Raw genomic sequence first — 25,069 nt, forward strand, 5'->3', positions numbered from 1 at the left:
GGCCATGGCGGCCACCCTTTACTCTCTCCGGCGACTAAGAAGCTGAAACGAACAAACCCTAGCAGAGCTCTAGGATTTTAGAAAGAGGTGTGTGAGGCGTGTGTCATTGCTCTCGAGTTGTCTAGGAAATTGATCTATTTGTTGTACTGTAGGGGTGTAATAATAAATTGTAATTTTTAATAAGATATTGTCATTTATTGTAATTTTATATTAGAGTATTTTATTTTTTCAATGAATTAGAATTTTGTAGGGTGAACGAAGTAATTAGTAGAGTGACAATAGCCACACTCTTATTCAAATGGTAACATATATAGAATTATAGAATAGAACCATATAAAGATGTTTTGGCCCATATCTCTGACTACAATTTTGCCAGTACTCTTTGAATTTCACTTCTTAGTTGCATGTACTTCAGTTCAGCGCTTGCCGAAAAGCTTATCTAGTAATGAAGATAATCCTTCGTGCGGTTCATCCTCATGAGATTTCAATAAAGCTGCAACGGAAAACCAACCAGCAATCATTAAGAAAGAACAGTTTTCTTTTTCCTTTCAAAATATAGGATTTGGATTGTTGCTGACTTTTAATTTAATTGCATCCTGTACACTACAACTTCAAGTAATAATTATCTTTGTCTATCAACTTGTGGACTAAGGATGGAGTATTTCACTGAATCGATGCTTACCTTCTGCTGCCATTGGGTAGAGATCGAAGAAGGTACTTGCTGACTTTAAAACTTTCTGCAGATGTATGTAATAAACAAGGTCAGTCAATCAATGAATTATGAAAGTTATATAGGACTTTAGAGAACGACAAACTCCAGATTCGATCGTTCACCATTGAATTTGTGAAAAATTTGATATGTCTATGCTATAGCGGCGGGACTATGGCAGAAGCTCTTCTGATGAACCATATATTATAAAGGATAATAATTGATCCGTACCAATACGAAATCACCAGGTTTGAATGGGATTTCTGCCATGCCGGTTGCTTTCCTGCATACATAGATTATCTTCTTAACTGTTAAGCAAGGTAATACATTAAAAAGAACAAGAGAAAATGAGATTTCTGTTGAGACCTCCAAATTTACTCATTTGACATCTCATACTCTCTACACCTCTTTTCTGCTTTTAAATAAAAAAGTTTGCTTATTAAACCTCCTTTTGAATTTCTATTATAACCTAAATTATATTATTCAGATACAAAACAATAAATTGCTAATGATACTTCTAATTCACTTACTACAACTCCATTTTTTTTATTTTTTACCCAACAAAATTTCTAAAACTTTCATTCATGAATCAAATGGTCATGACCCTCTCATTCACTAAGCAACATGCAGTAGTAACCGCAACAAAAAAAGGAGGATATAATAATCCACTTTGGAGATAGTAAAACTAACCATCGACAACAAAACCTCTACAGCCAAAGTAGCATAAACAATTAAGTCACTAAGAAACATGCAGCAGTAACCCAGGAAAAGAAAAAAAAAGCAGCAATAAACTAATAACCCAAACTCAAGAAAAGAAGGAAAAAAACAAAAAAGACAAAACCAAAAATCACCGTCGATCTCCCACCCAAAAACTCTCATCCTCCAACCAAACCTTGAATAAAATTTAAACTAAGAACTTAATAAGGGTTCTAGAATTTTCTCTTTTAGCCTTTTAATCTGCAACAAAGTTCATACATTCAAATTATACATTGTTTGGAGGCTCTAAAACAACGAATTGTGTCTCCATTAATGATAATTTTTTAAAAGTAGGTGCAAAAATCTTTTGCGCATCACTAGTTGTGACGTTTTGATTGGAAAGGGATTGTTGCCATGGATGAGCATAACTCATAAGTTAAAATAACTAGTTGAGATTTAAAAAAAAAAAAATTAAACTTATATACAACAATTAGTTTGTTGTGAGTCGAACTCGCAACCCCTTCATTTATAACGAGAAAACTTATACCACTAGACCAGATGGTAGACATTTTGAATGGTTATGTTATTATTTCAAATAAGTGCATATTTTGCCATACTATTTAGGTTTTATACTTTAGTGTATGTGCATTAATGCATCGACATAAAAATATAAATTAGTTGTATTCAATAGTAGACTACGTAAATCTAGCTAGGAGAATAGCTGAAGTATATTGGTTGATCATGATCAAGTTTAAGGTTATTCGAAAACAGGAAAGAATACCTAAGCAAGAGACGTCCATTTTCATATTCTTCGTATTCGAAGAATGTGCAGCCCGTGGCGAAGGGTATAACTTTATGTTTCCACTCTGTAATTTCACAAAGTCAAGAACTGCATATTAACCTTAATTAGAGGGAAAAAAAACTACATATTAACTATTAAGAACTCCATGTTAACAAAATTTACAACCTTAAAAATTTACCTAGATGCCAAATTACACTGGAAGTCAATTTTGCGCCTTCCGTGACATTATCAATGACGAAAACAATGTTGGGTCCCATTGCATCCATCATCTTGGCAAAGAAGGGGATAACACCCTGTTATATACATTGCACAAATTCTTCAATTCATTGAATTAACCAAACAATGCTGAAAAGGTCTAATGAGAAAAGGATTGTGAGTAGAGAAATTATTATGTGTGGAACCAAGACGTTCTTCCAATAGAATGACAGAAGTAGATACAAAGTTGGTACCTAAAATAGCAATGTTAAATCGTACGTATTTGCTCTTTCAAAAAAATTTCTAATCGGAGAAAACGTATGAGATGAAGCTAGAAAGAATAAAAAACCAACCTGTTTTTTTCCTTCAAAGGGAACGTAAAACACAAGATCCTGATACTGGCAGTTATCTGATAGAAGTGGATCCAATTTGCTTATGTCCTTGGAATTGATGGCATTGTAGAAATCTTTAGCCAATTCCCCGGCAGAAGGAGGTGCTGGCATAGGTGCTATCCCACACGATCCATCATCATCACTTCCGAACACTCTCCATTGTTCATCTTTGCGTTTTTTTCCATTAACATTTGAAATCGTAATCGAAGCCGTCTTTTCGATGGTCAATGGTAACTGAAAAGAAGTACTACTGGCCTTATGACTTTTCGCATTGACTGCTGCAGTAGCAGTAGTTGTGTTGATGTTGATGGAGCTTTTCTTTGATCTGAGGCAATAAGCTCCTATTGAATGTTGGGTTAGTGAGGCCATGGATTTCAGAATGTAGACAATTTGTGAGAGAGACAGATGGATTATTACATATGCAATGAATGAGATCAGCTGGTTAACTCCATACGAGGCAAAGTATTGATGTTCCTGATATGCTCCATCTCCACTTTTATGTGCTGCATTCTATACTTGCAAATCAGGCAAAGAATCCTAAATCCTTAATGTCTTTATGGGCTTTAGTTGGTTCAATTTTATGTTAAAATATGTCCCAATATTGGTTCTGGAATTGCAGTGGTTGGACACTTGGATTGAGAATGTTGGGCTGGATTTTTGCATACATGAATGTAAAAGTAGTGCTGGTGTGAGCAACCAAGACGTACACTGAAAATCAAGGATAAAGCATATTATTAGAATCGTGTGAGTTTGATCTAGATTGTTGGTTGTTTTTGTCATGCCCCGATTTTCAAGCACAACTAATAAATCAAATAAAAAAACAAAATATATAGGGCGCGATTAATCAAACATTGATCCTAAATATCAAGAAAATTTTCTTTTTAAAACAAGTGTACTACTAAGTTCCGAACTCACAATGTCAATACAGACTCGTTCTTTAGAGTCATATATTACATTACATAAGTTTACGAATTAAATTGCATTAACAAAATAATAAGTAAATGCTCCCTCAGAGCTTGCTACAAACAGAAGTCTGAAAAAGGTCAAAGCAACAAAATTAGCTTCCGAACACCTACAGTTGCGACATCAACACTTTTACGCCAGCCACGATTACCCTAACCTGCAAGGTCAACCCCTACACCATTGAATAGTGCACCGGGTTACAACAACAAACCCGGTAAGCCTTTGACAGCTCATATGAGTAAACTCAAACCACAATAGTAGACCGGAATATTAAAGTCAACCAATTTAAATAATATAGTAAACCCTGCATATGATTTAGTTTAGGTGATCACATGAAGATAAGACAATACAAAGAAGTAGTAGTCCCTGCAGATACTTTTTTTTTTTTGAAGGGACAAACGACAAACTATATTAGATGAAACTGAGAAGTACATGGAGCGATGCAAAAGCATCGAAAGGAAAACAATAAAGCATAACAAGATGCACAAACGCATCTATAAAGGAGGAAAACAATAAAGGATAGCAAGATGCACAGACGCATCTAAAATGAAAGTTAACCATGTGACTTGATGTCGGATGACATCGCTGCACTGCATATGTCACGAGAGCAGTGTAAATATAATAGTAACTGTAACTGTAACCATAACCGGTGATATGATCACCTAGGAGAGGTGATTCGCTCACCGGGAGTTCGAAAGTAACCGAGGGTGTCAAAAACTCGAAAATTAACAAACGAACTCCCAAGAACCAGAACAAATACCATATCAATATGAGCAGCTGTCTCGGATCCAAGATCCGGATTTGAATACGACCCGGGTCCCAAATTCGGATCCAAATCCGGCCTGAATCCAAAATCAAATCTGCCGAGGCAAACTTGACAAACGCCCAGGCCCAACTTAATCTCATTTGGGCACCCAACCACTTGGGCACCCTGGTTCCAGCGCAAATCTGGACACCCAAACATCTGAGCATCCTTCCAGATATGCATTGTCGCTCCCCGGAGCTACACCGTTTCACCTCTGATAACGCCAAGCGTACACCAGATCGAGAATCCCATAGCCACCTGGAGGCCGAAGCGCAAATCCTCCAACCCTCAGATTCCAAAGATCCCAGCGGCAAAACCAAATGCATCCAGAACCGCTGCCGGAGAGGATCTGCACACGGGGTCACCATCCACCGCCGAAGCAACAGATCGACACTAAGACGCTAAGTCGCCACCATCGGAGAGGACCCGAACTTCGTACCTCTTCCCATGAAAGGACTGGGATCCTATGTCTGATTAGGATCCACCAACCACGCCGCCGTCCCCCGCCATTACTGAAACAGAAAGCAGCAGTGACACGGGCAAAACCCGTCGGGGTTGAACCCCAATGCCAAGACGCTGAGATTAGAGTGCAGCAACCAGATGGTTGAAGAAGAGAGGTTCGCGAAGCCAATGGACCGCAGACGCCATCGGCGCAGGCCAAGGAAATCAAACGGCCAAACCCTAGGGTTAGTCGCCGCAAGGGTGAGAGAGCAAGAGCTCTCATATTGAGAAAAAAAAAAAACAACTTTTATTTAGTTTCATGTCAACGACGCTACTTAGTTTGTCCCTGCAGGTACTTAGTTTAGGAGATTACTTTAAAATAAATCAATTTAGAAAATAGTAATCCTTGCATATAATTTAGTTCAGGAGATTTCGAAAGAAAACAAACAATTCAATACTAGAAATCAATACACATTTATTCATTTATAACTCTAATCACCACAACATCAATCTCAACATTAATCACTCAACAACAATCCAATTCATTTAAACAAAATCACCCACGTCATTTACACAAAATCAGCCACATCATTTACACAAAATCAACCACGTCCTTTACACAAAATCAGTCACATCATTTGCACAAAATCAACCACATCATTTATACAAAATCATCACACAGATCACCACACTGGTTATCACATAATGTTGTTAATTTCCTCATCTCCAACAACCTCAAAATAATAGTGAAACCAATTCCAAAATAATATGTTCCCATCTCAAAACTATCATCAAAATCGTACACATCTAAATCAAAGCTCAAACCGACAAAAACCTATTTTCTTTCAAATTCCATTTATTTTCCTCAATATCACATCGCACAACAAAAGTGAACAACATGCCCAGTTCCACCAAGATATATATTTCACGTAAATATATATATATACGTAGTCATCCGCTCAGGGATGCCACTAATACCAACTATAGTTTTATAAATTAACTACTCGAAAATTATTTTGTATCAAAACCATGTTTTAACTTACCCTTGAACTGTATGTTGTCGATCAAGTTCATATATTTTAAAATAAATTATTTATTTCGATAAATATGATTTTAGATGCTAGCAATTTAATCTACTAAATTAAAATATAACTAATTTAATAACCGAAACACCGTGAGATTTACTCACCTTTAAATCCCGCTGGGTCTTCTCTTACAGCCGAGATAAGGTATCGAACATGCTTCGTTAATCACCTAAGTAATATACGTGACAACTTAGTACACGAATCAAAAGCGATTAAGTTTTGAACCCCCGTTTGAACTAAAACCCTAAAAATAATGTCAATCAAAGCGAAACTTTATCCAAGACCACCTAAGGTCTCCGGAGTACTTATACGATCAATATATCAAAGCTACAAGTCGATTGAACGGTCGGATCCTCACGGATAGAAAACCAATCCAAAACGCTAAAACCCTAACATGCTCATACGATCTCCAAAAAGTAAGTGTTGTATATCGAAATGCTCGTATCGACGAGTAGTTCGTAACCAGGAATAGAAACTGTCCCTGGAGTGGCCAGAAAGCGCCGCCACAGATGGTGGTAGCGTCGCCGTCAATATCTGAATTGGGCGGCGAAACCTATGCCAAAATCTTCCTCTTAACATGTACATCAACATTCATATCTAGCACAAAGTCTGAATCGAAGCCATATGGCCGGAATTTACCTCGAAAACTCTGAAATTCGATGAACCCTAGAATGCCAATCTCCAAAATTCAACCTCCACGCTTTGAATCGATGCAAGCCGCTTGGGGAGAAAGCATCTACATCCTCTGGGCTCCAAAAGCCTACAAGAATCGTCACCTGAGGTGGCTGGAAACGTGAGTTCCGACGAGCCCCCGATGTTGCGCCGCCACAGATGTTCCTGGCCGTGCTGCACCTTCCACAGCTCAAATCGAGCGATGATACAACCACAGACGTGTAGAGGGAGGAGAGACGAAGCGAAGGCAATCCGTGGGGCGGCCAACGATGGCCAGACGGCAGAGAAACAGCTGGACGAAATTGGCTGCTCGGAAAAGCTCAGGAGAGAGGAGAGAGAAAAAGATTCCGAAAATGGAAACTTTAGGGTTTTTCTGATTTTTTTTTGGAATTTTTTCTATTTAACCAAAATGGAAACTTTGTCCGATGGCCATAACTTCTTCATACAAACTCCGATTTTTGCATTCCGCATGTTCACGAACTTGTATCGACGTTCTCTACAACTTTCGTGAAGGAAGTTTTCACAAAATCCTAACATATAAAAAGTCAACATTTGAATCGAAGCATTCCGAGCGAATAATTGTTCGAAATACTTCCACATCAACCTCGAACTACATACTCGTACCACGATCACCGAATAAATTCCGGGAAATCTTTAGAAAATAATAATGAATTTCTGGAGTATTACGGTTTTAACTATAAATCTTTTGGGGTTTAGCAGTAGGTTTATTGTGTAACATGATACTAATTAGGGTCATGTTTGCTCGAGAGCAACGTTTACATGCATTTTAGCATCTTGGTTGTAACTGACGATCGTTCAATCTCTTTCGATCAAAATTTTGTTTTTATCTTTTCTTTCTCATCTCCGTCTCCCTCGATCTCTTTTAATTACTTTACTAAAAAAATCTCTTTGAATAACGAAAGTGAAAAATAAAAAATTCTTTAAGCAGCTAGTAGTACGTAGGGCAGTTATGATTGAGTTTTGCTTTGATTCTTGGTTGCATGTAGTTCAAGTTGTCCAAACAGCACTCAAGTTATATGTAATAAGATGCTTTATGTTTATAAATATCATGCATGCATCTCGATCAAAGGCCAGCCAATCCTTTGGCAGTTGGTTGGATTTCATGAAACACGACAGTAGAATTACTGTACAATTTGTTTTTGTTGCTTCCATGTATGATGAAGCAAAGAGACGGCCGGCCAGGCACTTCCCCGGCCACAAAAGCCATCTCCATCTCCCTTTTAGGCTGTTATATAGCTAGCATCACTGCATGCCTTTCTTCGGGCCACTTTTTTTCTTGCTTCACATGTCTTAGATTTGTCGACCTTCTATGTAGTGATGCATGATCATTGAGTACGTGTCACTACATGTAGGGCTTCTTCTTTTAAGAAAAATCAAGATTCTTATGTAAGTGCATAATTCGATTCATCGACTTAAAAAATACATAAATCGATAAGAGATTTCTCATTAAGCCGCTAGCCGGTAAATTGGCTCTAACAAGAACATACATGACATTCTCCTTAAAGCACTCTAGCACTAATTATCAAAATATCATAACCAATTAACCATGACACTGTCGCCCGCCCACAGGAGAATCCAGCTCACTACAACAGCTAGAGGAGTGAATTTATCGAAAGGAAAGATTCCGATGGTGAAGAGTCACGGGAGGCGGCAGTAGTGTCCTAAGCAGAAGAGGCCAAACCATAAAGTCATGAGCAAAACCCAACTCACAAGTGGTTAAGCTTAAAAAACTGACGAAGAACCACCTTAGAAAGGATTGCAGCCACAAGAAGAGCATCTTGTTTAGCTATCTAATTCTTTAGCTAGCTAGCACAAATTTACATATGTATTGTTTTATCAGAAACATCATGCATGCTAATTCATTTATAAAATGACACTTGAATGATTGAAGATTTTCGAGTTTCACATATTTTTTGCAACAATATTCTTTGAAACGGGAACGTAGACACTGAATTGTTCTAAAAACTCATCCTTAAAATGGCTTAAATAACATAGAATTGGTGCAATTTCATTTCCCTCACAAATGCAAGTATAGAACTGGAGTACTGTGTAGCTTCAATTAAGTGTGGTTGGGGGATCACTTGCTCCCACCCTCCACCCTCCACCCTCCATACATAACTTATCCCAAACAAGAAGCACATAGGGCCATGATCATACGGCTATATATCCCACTAGTTTTCATTTCACAATGTGTAGATATCTTTCTGAGACCTACTGTAGCTAATGATATATCATTTTCCTTAGTCTTTTCTGTTTGTATGTTTCTTATATTCCCAAGACTCCCTTCAATGAATCAATGTCATCATTGACTAGGGCTTCCCAACAGTTTTTAAGCCTCACTGTACCACACCTCACTATGAGAGAGAGAGAGAGAGAGAGAGAGAGAGAGTCATAGAACTATCTTAGAAACTAGTGGAGTTAAATCATATACTTCCATTTCTTGAAATAATTGAAACAAAAATCATGCTCTGGTGTGCTTTGTCTTCTTCCCTAGACCCATAAGTATTCATTTAGCATCAACCTTGAAAAGGAAAACTAATCTGATAAAATGGATCAGAAAGAAATATCCAATGAAGACAAGGAGGTGCTTGCAAAGATTTTACAACTAGATTTTGTGGGCAAAGCCAAATATAGCTATATGCTACTTTTTATTGGGGTATTGGGAAGGTTCATGCATATATGGGAAAGGAAAAGATGAACAACTTTAACAATACAAGATGAAATCGAGTCCTCACCATACTGATATAGATCATGTAAAAGGTTGATGTCTCATCTCTTTAAATTTAAAACTTTTTTTCTTTTTTTTGTTGGGGAGGGCTGCTTAGTCATTTTCCTGATTTGGATTGTTATGCTATTAAAAGATGTGCAATCGTAATAAGTGAATTAGAATGAATCAATCAAACACTTTGATGAATTAAAAAGAGAAACAGTATAACAGAAATTTATAACCCAGGATCACAAATCAAGAGGATGAAAAATTTATAAAGTCCATGGTATAACTTTGGTATGAAAAGTTATATAAACCCCCATTTCTCTGGTTCAGTGGATAACGTAATGGTGAATTAATCAATCATCGTGAGAGAAATGTTGCATACAACAGTTGTACACAAGAATTTGTACTACAAATAACATATGAATCACTCGTGTTGCACAACAATTTGATAATGAAAGAAGAGGGCAGAAAGTAATTAATATCTACCGTACTTGCTGTATAATTGGGTATAAACTTCAATAACTGAAAAAATTCAAACGCTCCAAGATGATATTACACCAATTTTGTTTTGGTATCATCCTTCAGGCCACCCAATTGTGACACTACAAACGATGGCATCAAAACTTGGTGAACAATGAAAGCAAGAAAAGCTTAACGAAATCTTTCTTATGCTGTCCTGTAGTGGTTGCCTCACATGATAACCATGATGCTCCAAAATGTTAGCAGTGGCAAAACAAAAAACTATACGACCAAAGGGAAATAAGGTGAATAATTATAAAGTTGTCAATTATTCATAGAAGACAAGCCCCTCTGATAATTCCCAATCATAAAACTTGCAATTAGGACCCTTCATACTCTTTAAGTACTTTTGGGACCATAAACTAATCTGTCCCTCCAAAGCCCCATTTCTTAGTCTATTTCCAATAAAATAGCAGTTTGAAGGATTTGAAGAAGAAAAAAACCCGTTGATTTCAATATACCAGCATACACATGCAGAGATCTTGATGCAGAGATTCACCTCATCATGTCAACTAATGCAATCACTATTATTCTCTTGTTTCTCAACATCTCTCTATTTCCTGCCATCTCTGCTCTGAACCAAGAGGGTCTCTCCCTGCTTTCATGGCTTTCAACCTTCAACTCTTCTTCCTCAGCTGCCCTTTTTTCTTCCTGGAATCCAACTGCCTATGATCCATGCAAATGGGATTATATCAGATGTTCTGAAGCAGGATTTGTTTCAGAAATCACAATAACCTCAATCAATATACAAACCAGGTTCCCCATCCAGCTACTCACCTTTAATCATCTCACCACCCTTGTAATCTCAAACGCCAACCTCAGTGGAGAAATTCCACAGGCAATTGGAAACTTGTCATCACTCATCACCCTGGTTCTCAGCTTCAATGCTCTAAGAGGTTACATCCCACAGGAGATGGGAAAATTATCACAACTGCAGTTGTTATCACTGAATTCAAATTCCTTGGATGGTGCAATTCCAAAAGAAATTGGAAACTGTTCAGAGCTTCAACAACTTGAACTGTACGATAACCAGCTATCTGGAAAGATTCCTGCTGAAATAGGCAAGTTGTGGGCTCTGGAAATCTTCCGTGCAGGCGGGAATCCTGACATTCAAGGTGAAATTCCAATGCAGATATCAAACTGCAAGGGACTAACTTTCCTTGGCCTTGCAGCTACAGGAATCACGGGGAAAATTCCAAGCAGCATAGGAGAACTTAAGAATCTCCAAACTCTTTCAATTTATACAGCAAATCTCTCAGGTGAGATTCCACCAGAAATTGGTAACTGTTCATCCTTAGAAAATTTGTTTCTGTATGATAACCAGCTTGCTGGTCAAATTCCTGGTGAACTTGGTCTGTTGAAAAAACTCAGAAGAGTGCTACTGTGGAAGAACAATCTCAATGGAAGCATCCCAGACACACTAGGGAACTGTTCAAAATTGAAAGTAGTCGATTTCTCGTTGAATCTTCTGAGTGGTGAGGTTCCTTTGTCTCTTGCAAATTTGGTGGCATTGGAGGAGCTTCTTCTATCTGAGAATCAGATATCAGGCAGCATACCGCCTTTACTTGGAAATTTTTCCAGTTTAAAGCAACTGGAATTGGATAACAACAGATTTTCGGGTACAATTCCACCTGTCATTGGGCAACTAAAAGAACTTACTCTTTTCTTTGCCTGGCAGAATCAGCTCCAAGGAAGCATACCAACTGAGCTGGCCAACTGTCAGAAACTTCAAGCATTGGATCTCTCACATAATCTCCTCAGTGGATCAGTGCCGAGTTCTCTGTTTGACCTCAAGAACTTAACACAACTGTTGCTGATTTCAAATGAATTTTCAGGACAACTTCCAACCAATATTGGTAACTGTACCAATTTGATCCGCTTACGCCTCGGATCAAACAACTTCACAGGTCAGATACCATCCGGAATTCGGCTCCTGCAGAGATTAAGCTTCCTAGAATTGTCAGAAAATCATTTTACTGGGAAAATTCCTTCTGAAATAGGAGACTGCTCCCACCTAGAAATGGTTGATTTGCATGGAAATGAGCTCCGAGGCAGGATTCCTTCGTCTTTCCAATTCCTTACTGGTCTTAATGTTTTAGACCTGTCCATGAACCAAATAGAAGGCACAGTTCCTGAACATTGGGGGAAGCTGAAATCCTTGAACAAACTGGTGGTCAATGGAAACTACATTACTGGTTCCATTCCCAAGTCATTGAGCCTCTGTAGGGATTTGCAGTTGTTGGAACTGAGCAGCAACAGACTTACAGGCTCTATCCCAGATGAGATTGGACACTTGCAAGGGCTCGATATTCTCTTGAATCTGAGCTGGAATTCTCTGACGGGCCCCATTCCAGAAAGCTTCTCAAATCTCTCAAAACTTGCCACTATGGATCTCTCCCACAATATGCTGACAGGAAGCCTGAAAGTACTGGGGGTTCTGGACAACCTCGTCTCCCTGAATCTCTCATACAATGACTTTTCAGGTCTACTTCCCAGTACTAATTTTTTCAAAGATCTTCCACCAACTGCATTTGCTGGTAATCACGAGTTATGCATCAACGGAAACAAGTGCCAACTAAATAGAAACCTGCATGACAAGAAATCCATCAGATATCTAATTATTTGTATCCTTCTCAGTGTAACTGCAACTATATTTCTTATGCTTGCTGGAATAGCGTTGTTTGTCAGAGTCTGGGGAATCACATTTGGGATGACGAACGGTAAAGAAGAAAGTGATCTGGTGTGGGATTTCACCCCATTTCAAAAGCTTGATTTTTCAGTTAATGACATTGTGACTAAGCTATCAGACTCGAACATTGTTGGGAAGGGAGGCTCAGGAATGGTTTATCGTGTAGAGACTCCAACGAGACAGTTCATTGCAGTGAAGAAGTTATGGCCGATAAACAATGGGGAGCTTCCAGAAAGAGACCTTTTCTCTACAGAAGTTCATACTCTTGGATCGATAAGGCATAAGAATATAGTGAGGCTTCTGGGCTGTTGTAAAAATGGGAAAACCAGATTGCTTTTGTTTGATTACATCAGTAATGGGAGCTTAGCTGGATTGCTCCATGAGAAGAGGCTGTTCTTGGACTGGGATACAAGGTACAAGATTGTACTGGGAGCAGCTCATGGCCTAGCTTATCTTCATCATGATTGTGTCCCTCCAATCATTCATCGAGATATTAAGGCGAACAACATCTTGGTAGGGCCACAGTATGAATCTCTTCTTGCAGATTTTGGCCTTGCAAAGCTGTTGAGTTCTCCAGAATGCTGCAGAGTTTCCAACACAGTTGCAGGTTCTTATGGGTACATTGCTCCAGGTAGTCCTTTACATACTGTTTCATGATCTAAATTCATCATGTTATTTAGGTTACTCAAATTAAACTAATATGGTTCAATAGTTTTCCAAATTTTTCGTTTATCTCAACCTACATCTAAGTCAAATCCTTCATTTGGCCTCCAATCTATTCCTACTCTGAATTTTTCACATTCCACATTGCAGAGTATGGATACAGTTTGAGGATCACAGAAAAGAGTGACGTGTATAGCTATGGAGTGGTGCTCCTAGAGGTCCTAACAGGGAAGGAACCAACAGATAACAAGATTCCAGAGGGTGATCATATTGTCACTTGGGTTAATAAGGAACTTAGAGAGAGAAAAAGAGAATTCACATCAATTGTTGATCATCAGCTAATACTGAGATCAGGGACACAAATTCAAGAAATGCTTCAAGTTCTTGGGGTAGCTCTTCTCTGTGTTAATCCCTGCCCGGGGGAAAGGCCGACAATGAAAGATGTAACAGCAATGCTCAATGAGATCAAGCATGAAAATGAAGATTGTGAAAAACCAAATTTTCTCGGCCAAGGAGCTGTGACAAACAGGAAAACTGCAGTTCACAGTTCTAGTTTCTCCAGGTCATCTGAACCTCTAATTGGTTCACCTTCTTGTTTTCCCAGATAAAAGTAAAATTTGTATAGATTGATGTTATTTAGAGAAAGATGCTGTGCAGTAGCAATAAGACATGATATCCTCTTTCACTATGATTCAGTAAGAGTAAAATTATAGTTCAATCATTTAAAACAGAAGAAACTACGATCAAATGCATACTCTTGAGCCTTTGTTTCTGTTTTTGTCTTGGTTGGCCTAGTTGGGCCATCCTTTGTATCTTTTACTGTTTGTTTTAAGAGAAAAATGCAGCTACCCTCCCTAAACTATTCTGCCAAGGCCAATTTGATACCCGAACTCTCAAAAGTATCAGTGTGATACCCAAACACATATTTTGACATCAACGTGATACTTCCGTCAAAAATTCCTAATGGCTCCGCCTATTTGCTGACGTGGCAAGCACGTGGGCCCCCCAAAAAAGTGAAATGACCAATTTACCCTTTTTTTTGTTAATTCATTTTTTTTCTTTTCATTTCTTTTTCTTCTTTTTTTCTTCTTCTTGTTCGTCTGGGATTTTGTTCTAGCCAAACCGCCGCAAGCTCCGCTCCTTCTCCTCCACCCAAGAATCAAAGAAAAATGGCTTCTGCTTCTTCTTCAACCTCAGTCCTCTTCTTCTTCTCTCTCCTCCTCCGCCCAAACCATCACCAACGTTGCCATCATCCTCTCCAATTTCTGCTACAAATCCATGTTCTTCGCATTCAACTGCCGGCGGACGGACCCAAAACGAAAGTTGGGTGACATGATTAAAAAAAAAAAATCAAATCTTTCTGCACCCAGAAAACTGCTCTGGGCACCCGGAGACACCCATGTCTTCCTCTCCTCCAAAACCGATCTCCTTCTTCTCCGCTCAGCAGCTTTCCTCCTCCGCCGCCATAGCCTCAACGTCCTCCTCCTCCACTGCCGCCGTCATGTCAGTAACAACAGATACCAGAAACTCCGATCAAAATCACAATCACCAGGTCAAAGCAACATATAACTATGAATTCATGTATACCAGAACTAAAAACAAACCCAGCATAACCAAAAAAGCAAAACCAATCCAGATAGCAATTGAGCACAATTAGACCAAGAAAAATACTTGGCAGTTGGTACTTGGTACCTTTGGCTTCTCCCACACACTGTCAATTGCTCGATTTGAGTGAAGAGTTGAAGCTAAAGAGCGAGCTCCACTGCCTCAACAACAATGGCGAAAATCACAGAACCTCTTATCCCTGATTCCCTGCAAATCAAACACCTCAAGCAAAAGAAGATGAACCACCTCCAGACTTCGATCCCGAAACCATGCGAGGCCTCCTCCTCCACCTCTTCCTTCTCCCCCCTCAAAATCGCGTCTTTCATTCTGTCCGCCACCATCAAGGCCGCTCGACCACTTCCGCCACTGCGACTCAGACGCCAGCAGCCGGCCCATAACCCTCGTCGCATTCTCCGGCGTCAACGGCGCCTTCCGGCTACTCTCATCCTCTCTGATCGCTCTCGTGATCGCCGAATCAGAACTTCCTCCAATCTCTTCTTCTTCTTCTTCTTCACTTCTACCCCCATTAACGTCATCGTTTAATCTGAGTGATGACACTCCCCTCTGCCCCTGGTTCACAATTCGTCGTTGGGAAGCAGCTGCTAGTGGGAAACAACGGCGTCGTTTTGGGGATGGTGATCCTCGTCGTCTTCGGAATCGACGGCTGCTGTGGCATCATCGGCGTCGATGTTGGTGTCCGAATCGACTGGTTGTGGAGGAGTACCAATAGCTACTATGGATATGGAGGCATGGTGGATAGCGAAGAAATCAAGGATGAAGTTGGTGAGAAAGATGAGACGGGGGTCGAGAGAAGGAGAGAGAGCGAGAGACTGATAGCCTCCAAAGCCATCAAAACCCAGAAACCCGAAAACCAGAACCAGGAGAGAAAGAGAGAGGAGAGAGAGAGAGAGATGGAGCTCTGTGCCTCTGTGCTCCGTTTTTTTTTTTTTAATTAGTTAGCAGTAAAAGACTATTCTACCCTTGATAAAAATATCACATAGGACCCACGTGCTTGCCACGTCAGCAAATAAACGGAGCCGTTAGAAATTTTTGACTGAAGTATCACGTTGATGTCAAAATATGTGTTTGGGTATCACACTGATACTTTTGAGAATTCGGGTATCAAATTGGCCTTGACAGAATAGTTTGGGGAGGGTAGCTGCATTTTTCTCTTGTTTTAAATATAAGATAACTTTTCTGCCAACAAAAAAAATGCATACTCTTCAGAGCTTAATGTCTTATTTTCTAACTATTTGCTTACAAGCTAAAAGTACATACACAAACCCAAATCTTCCAAAATGGCTATCATAAACTACAGAAAGAGACTCCTGTGGTTGAGGACTGAGGAAGGCAGGTGTTTCGTTTGCAAATAGGTTTCGATACAAAAAATGAAATAAAAAATAAAAATTCTTAATCTCGGATAACTATTATGGTATTGTTTTCACTCACTCACATTTGATCACACTATGGACCTCGTTTATTTCTAACAACTAAGATCAGTCACATTTGCCAGTCAACTCTTAGAAAAACATTTGATGCCTTGAGTATTATTGTTCAAACTCGCAACACAGCCCGCCTTCGCAAACTGAATTGCTAAAAGCAAATTTTCCAGCAGTGTCCAAACAATAGAATAACCTGCTTCCATTGACAATGCAAATTCATAATACGCAATACATTACCAAAGGCTGAACCAACAAGCTTTTCATTATCAAACAGCAGTACAATAGCTTTCAAGCCTTACTGAGTTGTCTGTGGGGCAATGGTAGTGACATTCCTGTTTGACATGAGCCGAATACATGGGATTATGAAGAAGCAATTGGACGACTATCCCCCTCAACCTTTCCCAACAATTATTTTCGGCAAAGAAAAAGAAATTTCATGCTGCATGTTCTTGAAAGGAAACACTGTCCTTTAGACATGTGATACTGAACCATCTCAGGCCCACTGATTGTATATTGTAGCTTATCAAGTTCTAATCACTAACAATGCAAGCAAACCATCAACTAATCATTCTCCTAAATATTCTTATAGAAGCTACAGGAATTTCAACTGAACCATATCCAAATCCCTATTTTAATAAACATTACACTTCTCTCATATCCAAGTCCCCTATAATTTGTAATCATATACTCAAAGCATTAACATTGACCAGCAAGTTTTTCACTACAAGTCCCCTCAGACATTTATGATTTTTGTAATGGTTACTAACAACAGAAAACAATGGCAGATATATTAGGGAAAAAAATGAAAAACTTGACGGCCATAGTTTCATACTATCCAATCCTACAATAAGCATCCATTCAATCATAGTGAGTTTGAGTTGTGATTTGAAACTAGATGAAATTTAGACCCCAGATAACCAAACTATCCTGATCAGAAAACCTAGGAAGCGATTGTAATTGCTCGAAGAGATTTTCAAAAAGAAGTTTAGAACCATAAACTCTATTCCCATTCACCACCACAAAATATGGGAACATGAGCAACAGATTATTTGCATTCTGCTTTGGGGAAAAAAAAAGAAAAAAGCTAGCTATAAACATCAAATCAATCTATTCCCAACTAGAAAAGGTACTAAATATCAAGTACTGTAAAAATGCTGCATAAAAAGATCTCACATTAGTTTAAATACAATAATCGCAAACTAGCTATAAACATCAAATCAGCCTATTCCCTACTACAAAAGGTACTAAATATCAAGTACTGTAAACATGTTACATAAAAAGACCTCACATTAGTTTAATTACAATTGATTATGTTTGTACATCAACGCTAATCCTAAAACAGATTCTTGCCAAAAATAATCCAGACACACATGGGGCAAATCAAGGAAACAGACAGAGGTACTGAGATTGATATTATCAATCACCAAATTATAAATTTCTATCATCTATATATTTCCTTATTCCTTATCATTCAATTACAATATATCTCCTAACTCACTCAAGACCTAGCTAATGACCTGCTGGTATAGTGGGTAATTTTATGATTTCAAGTTCCAACCTAGATCAAAAGTAAGGGTCAGATTTGGAAAGGAACTGGTTAATTGCATTGATAAAATATATATATATATATATATAAAGTTCATCCATCTGCCTAAACATGTGGCAAAAGAAATGACAAATGAAAAACAGTGTGTCCTTTTCGACTGTTAAAGTGAAAAATGTCTCTTAAACTTATTCTCTCAATATCATATATACAGCCTTACAAATCAATAGAGGAAAAAAGTCCTACAGCCTCATAATAGCAGAGAATACATACCACAATAAGTTCTCCTTTAGGCCCATGTCCATGAGCTTGAATGTGTTGGTGCAAATACATATACATGAATTTTTGTATGAAGCCAAGAGGTATGTTTGTTTGGGTATTTTAAGATCATAGCATGGTGAACATAGAGAAGAGGAATTTCCTGCTTGTTGGTGTACGTCCTGTATAATTAACAGACTGTAATTAAAGACCATTCCCACTGAACAAGGAACTAAGGATGGAGATACCCTGCAACATTTGCACATACTAAGAGTCATAAAATTTTATATCAACCTGTACATATGTAGTAGAGAACAGCTACAGTTTCTACATACAGTTTTCGACAGCTACTTTACGGTTGGTGTTCATTTTTTTTTGTTTTTAAATCAGCAGAACATTTGGGACAGTAGCAATCGCCAAATATCACATTTGCATACATCACCAGACTCCCCCATATACTGATGGAGATGACTTTATTGATTACTATTACATTTTACAAATTAGAAGTTTTTTGTTTACTACAGCTTCTCACCCAAATGAGAACAATAAAAATGAAATATTACATTTTTCCTGGCTTTTTGTGGCTTTAAGGATCTGAAGAAATGAAACAGGACAGGAAGGAACTGAGAAGAACACCAAGAAATTATGTTACAATCTGAATCATTATGGCTGTTGGCCATTACAACGAAACACCGAACGAAAGATATTACTCACAGATTATAATCTTGTTATCTCTCAGGGTGCCACTTTATGCTGCATCCAATGCTGCCAAAAGAAAAGGGAATGGAGGGGGAAGTAATGAATTTCAGACTGTAATCAAGGCGGATATAATTTTAAAGAACCGATGAATGTAGTATCTGAAGGAAGTACCTGGGTTTCTGAGCTGATGATACTGGTTGGCAACTGAGAGCACAATCTATTGCCAGGCTCAAGTCCCTAGACGGAGTATTTAAAACCAGTTCATATACTCTATTGAATAGAAGTTATACAGCTAATATGTAAACAAATTAAGCTAAAACCAAATATCCTACCTTCCAGTTACAGGCATATTATTACTAGGTCTCGAATCATCAAACTGCCCATGGTACACCAATTCAAAAGGCCTGCGTCCATCCTATTACACAGAAATAAATCCATGTCATGCTAGAACGTGTAAACCAAATAAATTTTAACTCATATCGGGATTTTAGTGATGATTTTAGAATTGACCCCTTGAGGAAAAGCTAAAATGGGGCACTGCACTAATAAAGTTTCAGCAAATCAATTGGTGCATGTTTTGGTCACCTTTTTAAACAGGAAAAACTCTGGTGTGCAAACTGCTCCAAATTCTCGAGCAACATCCTGCGACTGTATTGAACATATTCCATATGCATTAGTGTCTCACAAACTTTCAGGAGTCAGATAATGACCGAGGAATGAAACAGCAATTGTGTTTAATTTAGATCAATTCATTATTATATACACTAAATTCAAGGTGCAATGACCTACTTCCCTAGAAATCAGTTTTAGGATGGCTAGCCTACACCCAGCAATAAATCAAAAAACTAGTTAAACATGAAAAGGGAAAAAGGCAAGTCAAAGTTATGGGAGTGTCGAAATAACCAAGACTGCCTCTTTTTCTTTCATCTTTTCTAATTGAGTAGCTTCCCTTGCGTTTCAACAAAATTAAATTTTGGAGTTGAGCTTTTACTTTTTACTGACCAATGCTTTATAATGTACCTTTGCATTAGATAAACCTCCCCTGCCTATCATGCATGCAAAGTATCCAGCTAGTCACAATCTTATAGCCATTACTACCTCATATATTCTATTTTGAAAATGTTAAAAAAAGTTCAATTGTAGCTATGATGAATGCATGTGTGCATGCACGTCTGGACAAGAACTTTTGAGCTAGACCAAAACCTAGCAAGATTCATAAGAAGATTCTTAAAAGACACTTTGAGAAACAGAATAAGTTAAAAATATAAAATAAAATATAAAACACGACAAGATCTATAAAGCATGCTTTGATTGACAATAGCATACCTCGTCATATAGATATGGGAAAGGATACTTGAAAAGTTTAGCTTCTTCTGACATAAATTCTGGTCCATCCTGTCAAGAAGAGTTCCACTAATGGCAGATCATATAATAGCTTTGTAAGCTCTAATCTCAAATTATGGAATCAGTATAAGCCTTGTACCTGTGGATGCGTTATTACAGAATTTGAAGATATCGCAACAACTGCAAGTCCTTTCTGTAAACAAAAAATATAACAATAATGAGTATGATGATGATGATGGTGATAAATACAATTTATAAAGTTTTTACATCCATAAGTTAACTTAAAAGTTACTTTCATATATATCAGGAGAAATTTAGTAAATACGCAATACCTTATACCCACCAACTTTCTCCTCTCCTACACTACTTTTTCTCTTCCTATTGTAACTTCCATCGGCACATGCATATCATGTGTGGATGCTTCTAGTAATACTAATAACAATAAAGAAACATGTTTGCATATGTTTCCTTCCTTTGGTTCAAGAAATTACTTTACATATTCATACTTAGAGGAGTTTGGAGATAACTATAAAAAGAGCAAGCTCTCAGAAAGTAACATATTCAACTCCTTACCTTCATATAAAAATTTGTAAGTTTCACAATAGCTTTTTTCAGGTGTATAACAAATGGGCAGTGGTTGCAGATAAACATAACCTGCATCATCACATTGTTAAAATGCAAGTAACTCTTGCTTATATGTGAAGTAATATAAAATACATGCAAATCCGTATTTTGATTAAAGTAACAAAACCACATAAAATTGCAGCCAATTTCATATTGTTCACTTGGCTGATCTGTTCCAAAGTCAGATATTGCAGCAAATCACACTGATTGTTTCTTTCTCATAAAATTCAGAACTCACACAAGACGTAGTTCATTTGCATATATGCACAGAAAATATCAGAAAAGATTCCGAGTATGTCAATCCAAAGATCCAACTTACTTTCCCAAACTCCGGAGTAAAAGGTTCCAGTCAAATCAACACATGAATGATAGCCTAAAGAAATGACTCTTACCATAAAACTAAATTTGAGTTGTATAAAGCTCACACCAACATAAGTTTTTTCTATAGCATTTGATATCCGGCAGGCTAGCAGATTGCTATGCTATTAAACGAGCCCATAATAGAGTCGAATGTAGTTGCATTTAAAATATATTCTCAGTTCATTTAGCAATTAGCTTTAACTTGTGGGATCAATCTCCGCTTACCTGGTTCATAGATAAGCTCAAATCGGCCACTGAACAAACAGCTCAAATTGTGATTTAAGCAAACCTATATATGTCAGTAGTCATTACTTTTCTGTACGATCTTATATTTCGTGACGCAATCCTATCGTCACATTGTGTATAAGATCACGGTTGAATTTATCATCCAAGATTTTCCATTTCCAAAGTGCAAGCATGGTTGAATTCAAATGCTTGTAATACAAGCATTGTCATTTAAAACAGAATGACAATGTCTAAAATATAACCAATAGAAAAATATACAAATTGAACTGACCAGTAAAGCAGGATGGGATTCAAAATCCTCCAATTTCCAAACTTTCCCGGTAAGTGGCTCTGGAAGCTAAAACCAAATTCCCAAACAAAATCCAAGTTAGGAGAAAATCATTCACAAAAGAAAAAAAGTACAGAGTCCCATAAATAAATAAATAATACCTCAAAATTGGGAGGTCTGAAGCCGAGAGAGACTCCTCTGGACTCGGTTCTAGCAGCTCGAACGACAAGCTTTCTGGGCCGTAAAGTGGTCCGCGGCAGCAGAGGATTGGAACCCAATTTGAAGGATTGTGGTGAAAACTGGGACACAGCCTTGCGCGGTGAACGAAGCAGACACGCGCGGGCTGAGACTGAGGAGAGAGTAACAGCCATGGCTGATAAGTTGGAAGTGACCGTTTGTTGCCTAAGCTCGGCTATGTTAATTGGGGGTCACTATTCAGCCACTACTGACAAGTTCCTTAATAGAAGAGAATGAGTTATATAAAGTACCTTCAAATTTTTGATCGCATATAACTTTTCATAAATTTAGATATGATTAGATTGGCATACCATAGTTAACTATCCTTTTTTTTCTCACTTTGTCAAGGGGAACCCAAAGGCTTCATAGGTCGAAAATAAACCCCGTCGGCGCATGTAAATGCTCCAACTGTGCATTGCAGCACAGTGTCTGGCCACTTTAACAGCTTCGGGGTTCGAACTTAGGTTGAGGAGCACACCCAACTAGGCAATAACCACTAGGCCACTTGCAGTGGTTCCATAGTTAACTATCCTATTACATACTATCTTGTGGAATAGATACACAATTGATGAGGGGTGGTGAATCATTGCATCGTGCCAGGATTGGGTCCACATGACGTAATCACTGATCAGGTCATTAACTATGTCCCGTTTAAGTTGCTAATTAATGATGTCATCAATCATATCTCATGTTAACAACTATGAGTCTGAAGTATCGAACCCAATCAAGTCACTGACCATGTCTCAAGTTACTATTCATGTCTCTTATCTATAATCATGTCACTAACCATGAGCATGAGACAACATCAAAACAATCGAACCCAATCATATATTCATATAACTAACCATGTCTCAAGTCACTAATCATATCACTAAACATGTCTCATGTCGCTAACAAGAGCAGAGATAGGGTGGCTACCTTGTGCTATAGCCCATATGACATAAATCATATGAGTTTCTTATATATTTACATATCATGAAGCTTTCTACTCACCCGACTACCCGAGACTTGCTTCCGCCATTGGTCGCTAATCATGTCACTAACCATGGGCATAAGATGATATTATAGCAATGAAACCCAATCATGTCTCTAAGTTACTAATCAATGTCTCAATCGCTAATTATGTCACCCCCAATAATTTATACTTCCTCCTAAACCAAATTCGCATTTTTACCCGTGGAGTTTTTTAACATGAAGCATCTAAAGGGAGCTTGTGTTTTTTGTAGGGCTGGGATTGGGCCCGGCTCGTGTAAAATTTCTAGAGCCCGGACCCGGCCCGGAATTTTCGGGCCGGGCCTAAATATTATTTTTTCAATTCTGAGACCGAGTTGGGCCCGGACCAATTTTTTCGGGCCCAGTTTTCTGGCCCAAAAGGCTAAAAAAAAAAAACAAAAAAAAAGCAACAGATCTGAGAACAAATGTTGCTCCAAACACAAATTCCTCCGCCCTCCAAAGCCATATGAATCCCATTCCCATCAAAACTCTATCTCCAAACTCCAACAGTCTCCTTCTCATTCACTTCTCTTTCAGTCTCTGCTTTACATACCACAACAGACCTGATCCTCAGCGATTTTAGCAACCAACAATTTCAGCTTATCCAAAACACTTCAATGGGGGTTTAACCATCCTTCCCACTTGAGCATAAAGCTAACATATTTCATTTCATAAGGGAATCAATCCATCATTTCAGATATGGAGTTTAAAGAGGGTCTGATGAGATTAGTAGTCCCCAAATCCAAAGAAACCAATTGCGTTTACGACGCCGGAGATAGATTAACAGAGATAATAAGCTCTGCTCGGAGCCCAAGCCGGAGATGGAAGTTGTTTCACAGGTCCTCATCTGCAATTCCATCAAAGCCTCAAATCCCAAGAGAGTTCATTTGCCCCATTTCCGGGTCGTTAATGGTCGACCCAGTTATAGTTTCCTCGGGTCACACCTTCGAAAGGGTCTGCGTCCAAGTCTGCAAAGCCCTCAACTTCACCCCTAATCTCGTGGACTCGCCCCCACCTGATCTCACCTCCGTCATCCCCAACCTCGCCCTGAAGTTGAAAGTCTGGGTTTGTAGAATCAAGCTCAGACTTCGATCCTCTTACCCAGGCTCAGACTTCATTATCGAAAAACTTTCAAACTTTATCCAATCAAGCTTCCAGACCTTGTAACTCAGATTCGTCCTCCGATCGCCATAACTACAGAAAAACTAGAGAGAGAGAGATTTTGGGGTTGAGTCAAGACAAAGGAGAACTAGGAATTCTACAATTGATCTGAGGGGGAAGGAATTCTACAATTGATCTGATCTGGGGAGAGAAGGGAAAATAAAAAATAATAATGAAGGCGTTTGGGGAGAAAAAGAAGAAGAAGATAAGAAGAGAGAAGGAAAAAGAGACGGGAAAGAAAGGAGAAAGAAGAGACACGAAAAGAAAGGAGAGAAAGAAGAGAGAGAAGATGAGAGAGAAAGAGAAAGAAGAAGAGTGAAGAATAAGAAACTAAAAACATATGAGCAATTATACATGATTTCGGGCCTTCAGGCTTTTTTTTTCTGACTTCTAAGGACCGGGCCCGGCCCGTTATATAATGTTTTCGAGCCGGGCTTTATAAAACTGCCAAATTTTTTTAAAGGGCCCGGACCGTTCAGGCCGGTGTCGGGCAGGTTTCGGGTTTTCGGGCTAAATTCCCAGCCCTAGTTTTTTGTATTGCATATATAAGAATCCAAGGAGTTGCTCTCTCTCTAAAGCTAACGGCTTGTATTTCACACACTCAGATTCTCACTCGAAATATTTAGAGCTTGATCAAAAAACTCATCGGAGTTCGTGTATCAATAAAAAGTGAGTTGATTATTTTATTTTAAATGCTTAAGGATCTAAATTTAATTACGTGGTTTTCATGTGGAGCTGTTCAATAGCTTTAAGACTTTGCTCAATATCGTTTGATTCCATGCAAACGAGAGTCCGTATTAACTCAAGGTCATTCACTCCCACATGAACATGAGTTCTCGTTAATTCAACCTCGTTTACTCCCACGTAAACAAGAGTCCTCATTAACTTGACCTCGTTAACTCGACCTCGTTTGCTTCCACACAA

The 25,069-nt window shown here is 38.5% G+C and overlaps 3 protein-coding genes across 7 annotated transcripts; 1 reads left to right on the forward strand and 2 right to left on the reverse strand.

Moving 5' to 3' along the window:
• Positions 1–242: 242 nt before the first annotated feature.
• On the reverse strand, positions 243–3,236 carry LOC133741371 (uncharacterized). The gene is made up of 6 exons (XM_062169284.1): positions 2,756–3,236; positions 2,386–2,500; positions 2,187–2,271; positions 941–992; positions 683–737; positions 243–493 (listed from the first exon to the last, which is right to left on the reverse strand). The coding sequence occupies exons 1-6, from the start codon at positions 3,161–3,163 to the stop codon at positions 417–419; spliced, it is 792 nt and encodes a 263-aa protein (XP_062025268.1). The 5' UTR covers positions 3,164–3,236; the 3' UTR covers positions 243–416.
• Positions 3,237–10,040: 6,804 nt separating this feature from the next.
• LOC133738649 (LRR receptor-like serine/threonine-protein kinase RGI2) lies at positions 10,041–14,056 on the forward strand. Its single transcript, XM_062166227.1, has 2 exons — positions 10,041–13,333; positions 13,516–14,056. Exons 1-2 carry the CDS (start codon positions 10,519–10,521, stop codon positions 13,971–13,973), a joined length of 3,273 nt encoding a protein of 1,090 aa, XP_062022211.1. The 5' UTR covers positions 10,041–10,518; the 3' UTR covers positions 13,974–14,056.
• A 4,028-nt stretch (positions 14,057–18,084) lies between these two features.
• LOC133738540 (uncharacterized) lies at positions 18,085–22,205 on the reverse strand. 5 transcript variants are annotated; one of them, XR_009860156.1, is made up of 11 exons: positions 21,916–22,205; positions 21,758–21,823; positions 20,830–20,910; positions 20,396–20,449; positions 20,239–20,307; positions 19,498–19,560; positions 19,245–19,327; positions 19,084–19,149; positions 18,928–18,978; positions 18,777–18,836; positions 18,085–18,395 (listed from the first exon to the last, which is right to left on the reverse strand). XR_009860156.1 is itself a non-coding variant. In XM_062166097.1 (10 exons), the coding sequence occupies exons 1-9, from the start codon at positions 22,123–22,125 to the stop codon at positions 18,942–18,944; spliced, it is 729 nt and encodes a 242-aa protein (XP_062022081.1). In that variant the 5' UTR covers positions 22,126–22,205; the 3' UTR covers positions 18,085–18,395; positions 18,928–18,941. The 5 variants fall into 5 exon arrangements, 3 of the variants coding, with proteins under 3 accessions (XP_062022081.1, XP_062022080.1, XP_062022079.1); XR_009860155.1 differs by having other exon boundaries at positions 18,085–18,462; XM_062166097.1 differs by lacking the exon at positions 18,777–18,836.
• Between the last annotated feature and the right edge of the window lie 2,864 nt (positions 22,206–25,069).

Source organism: Rosa rugosa, chromosome 3, assembly GCF_958449725.1.
Source record: "Rosa rugosa chromosome 3, drRosRugo1.1, whole genome shotgun sequence".
In the NCBI taxonomy this organism is placed as follows: Eukaryota; Viridiplantae; Streptophyta; class Magnoliopsida; order Rosales; family Rosaceae; genus Rosa; species Rosa rugosa.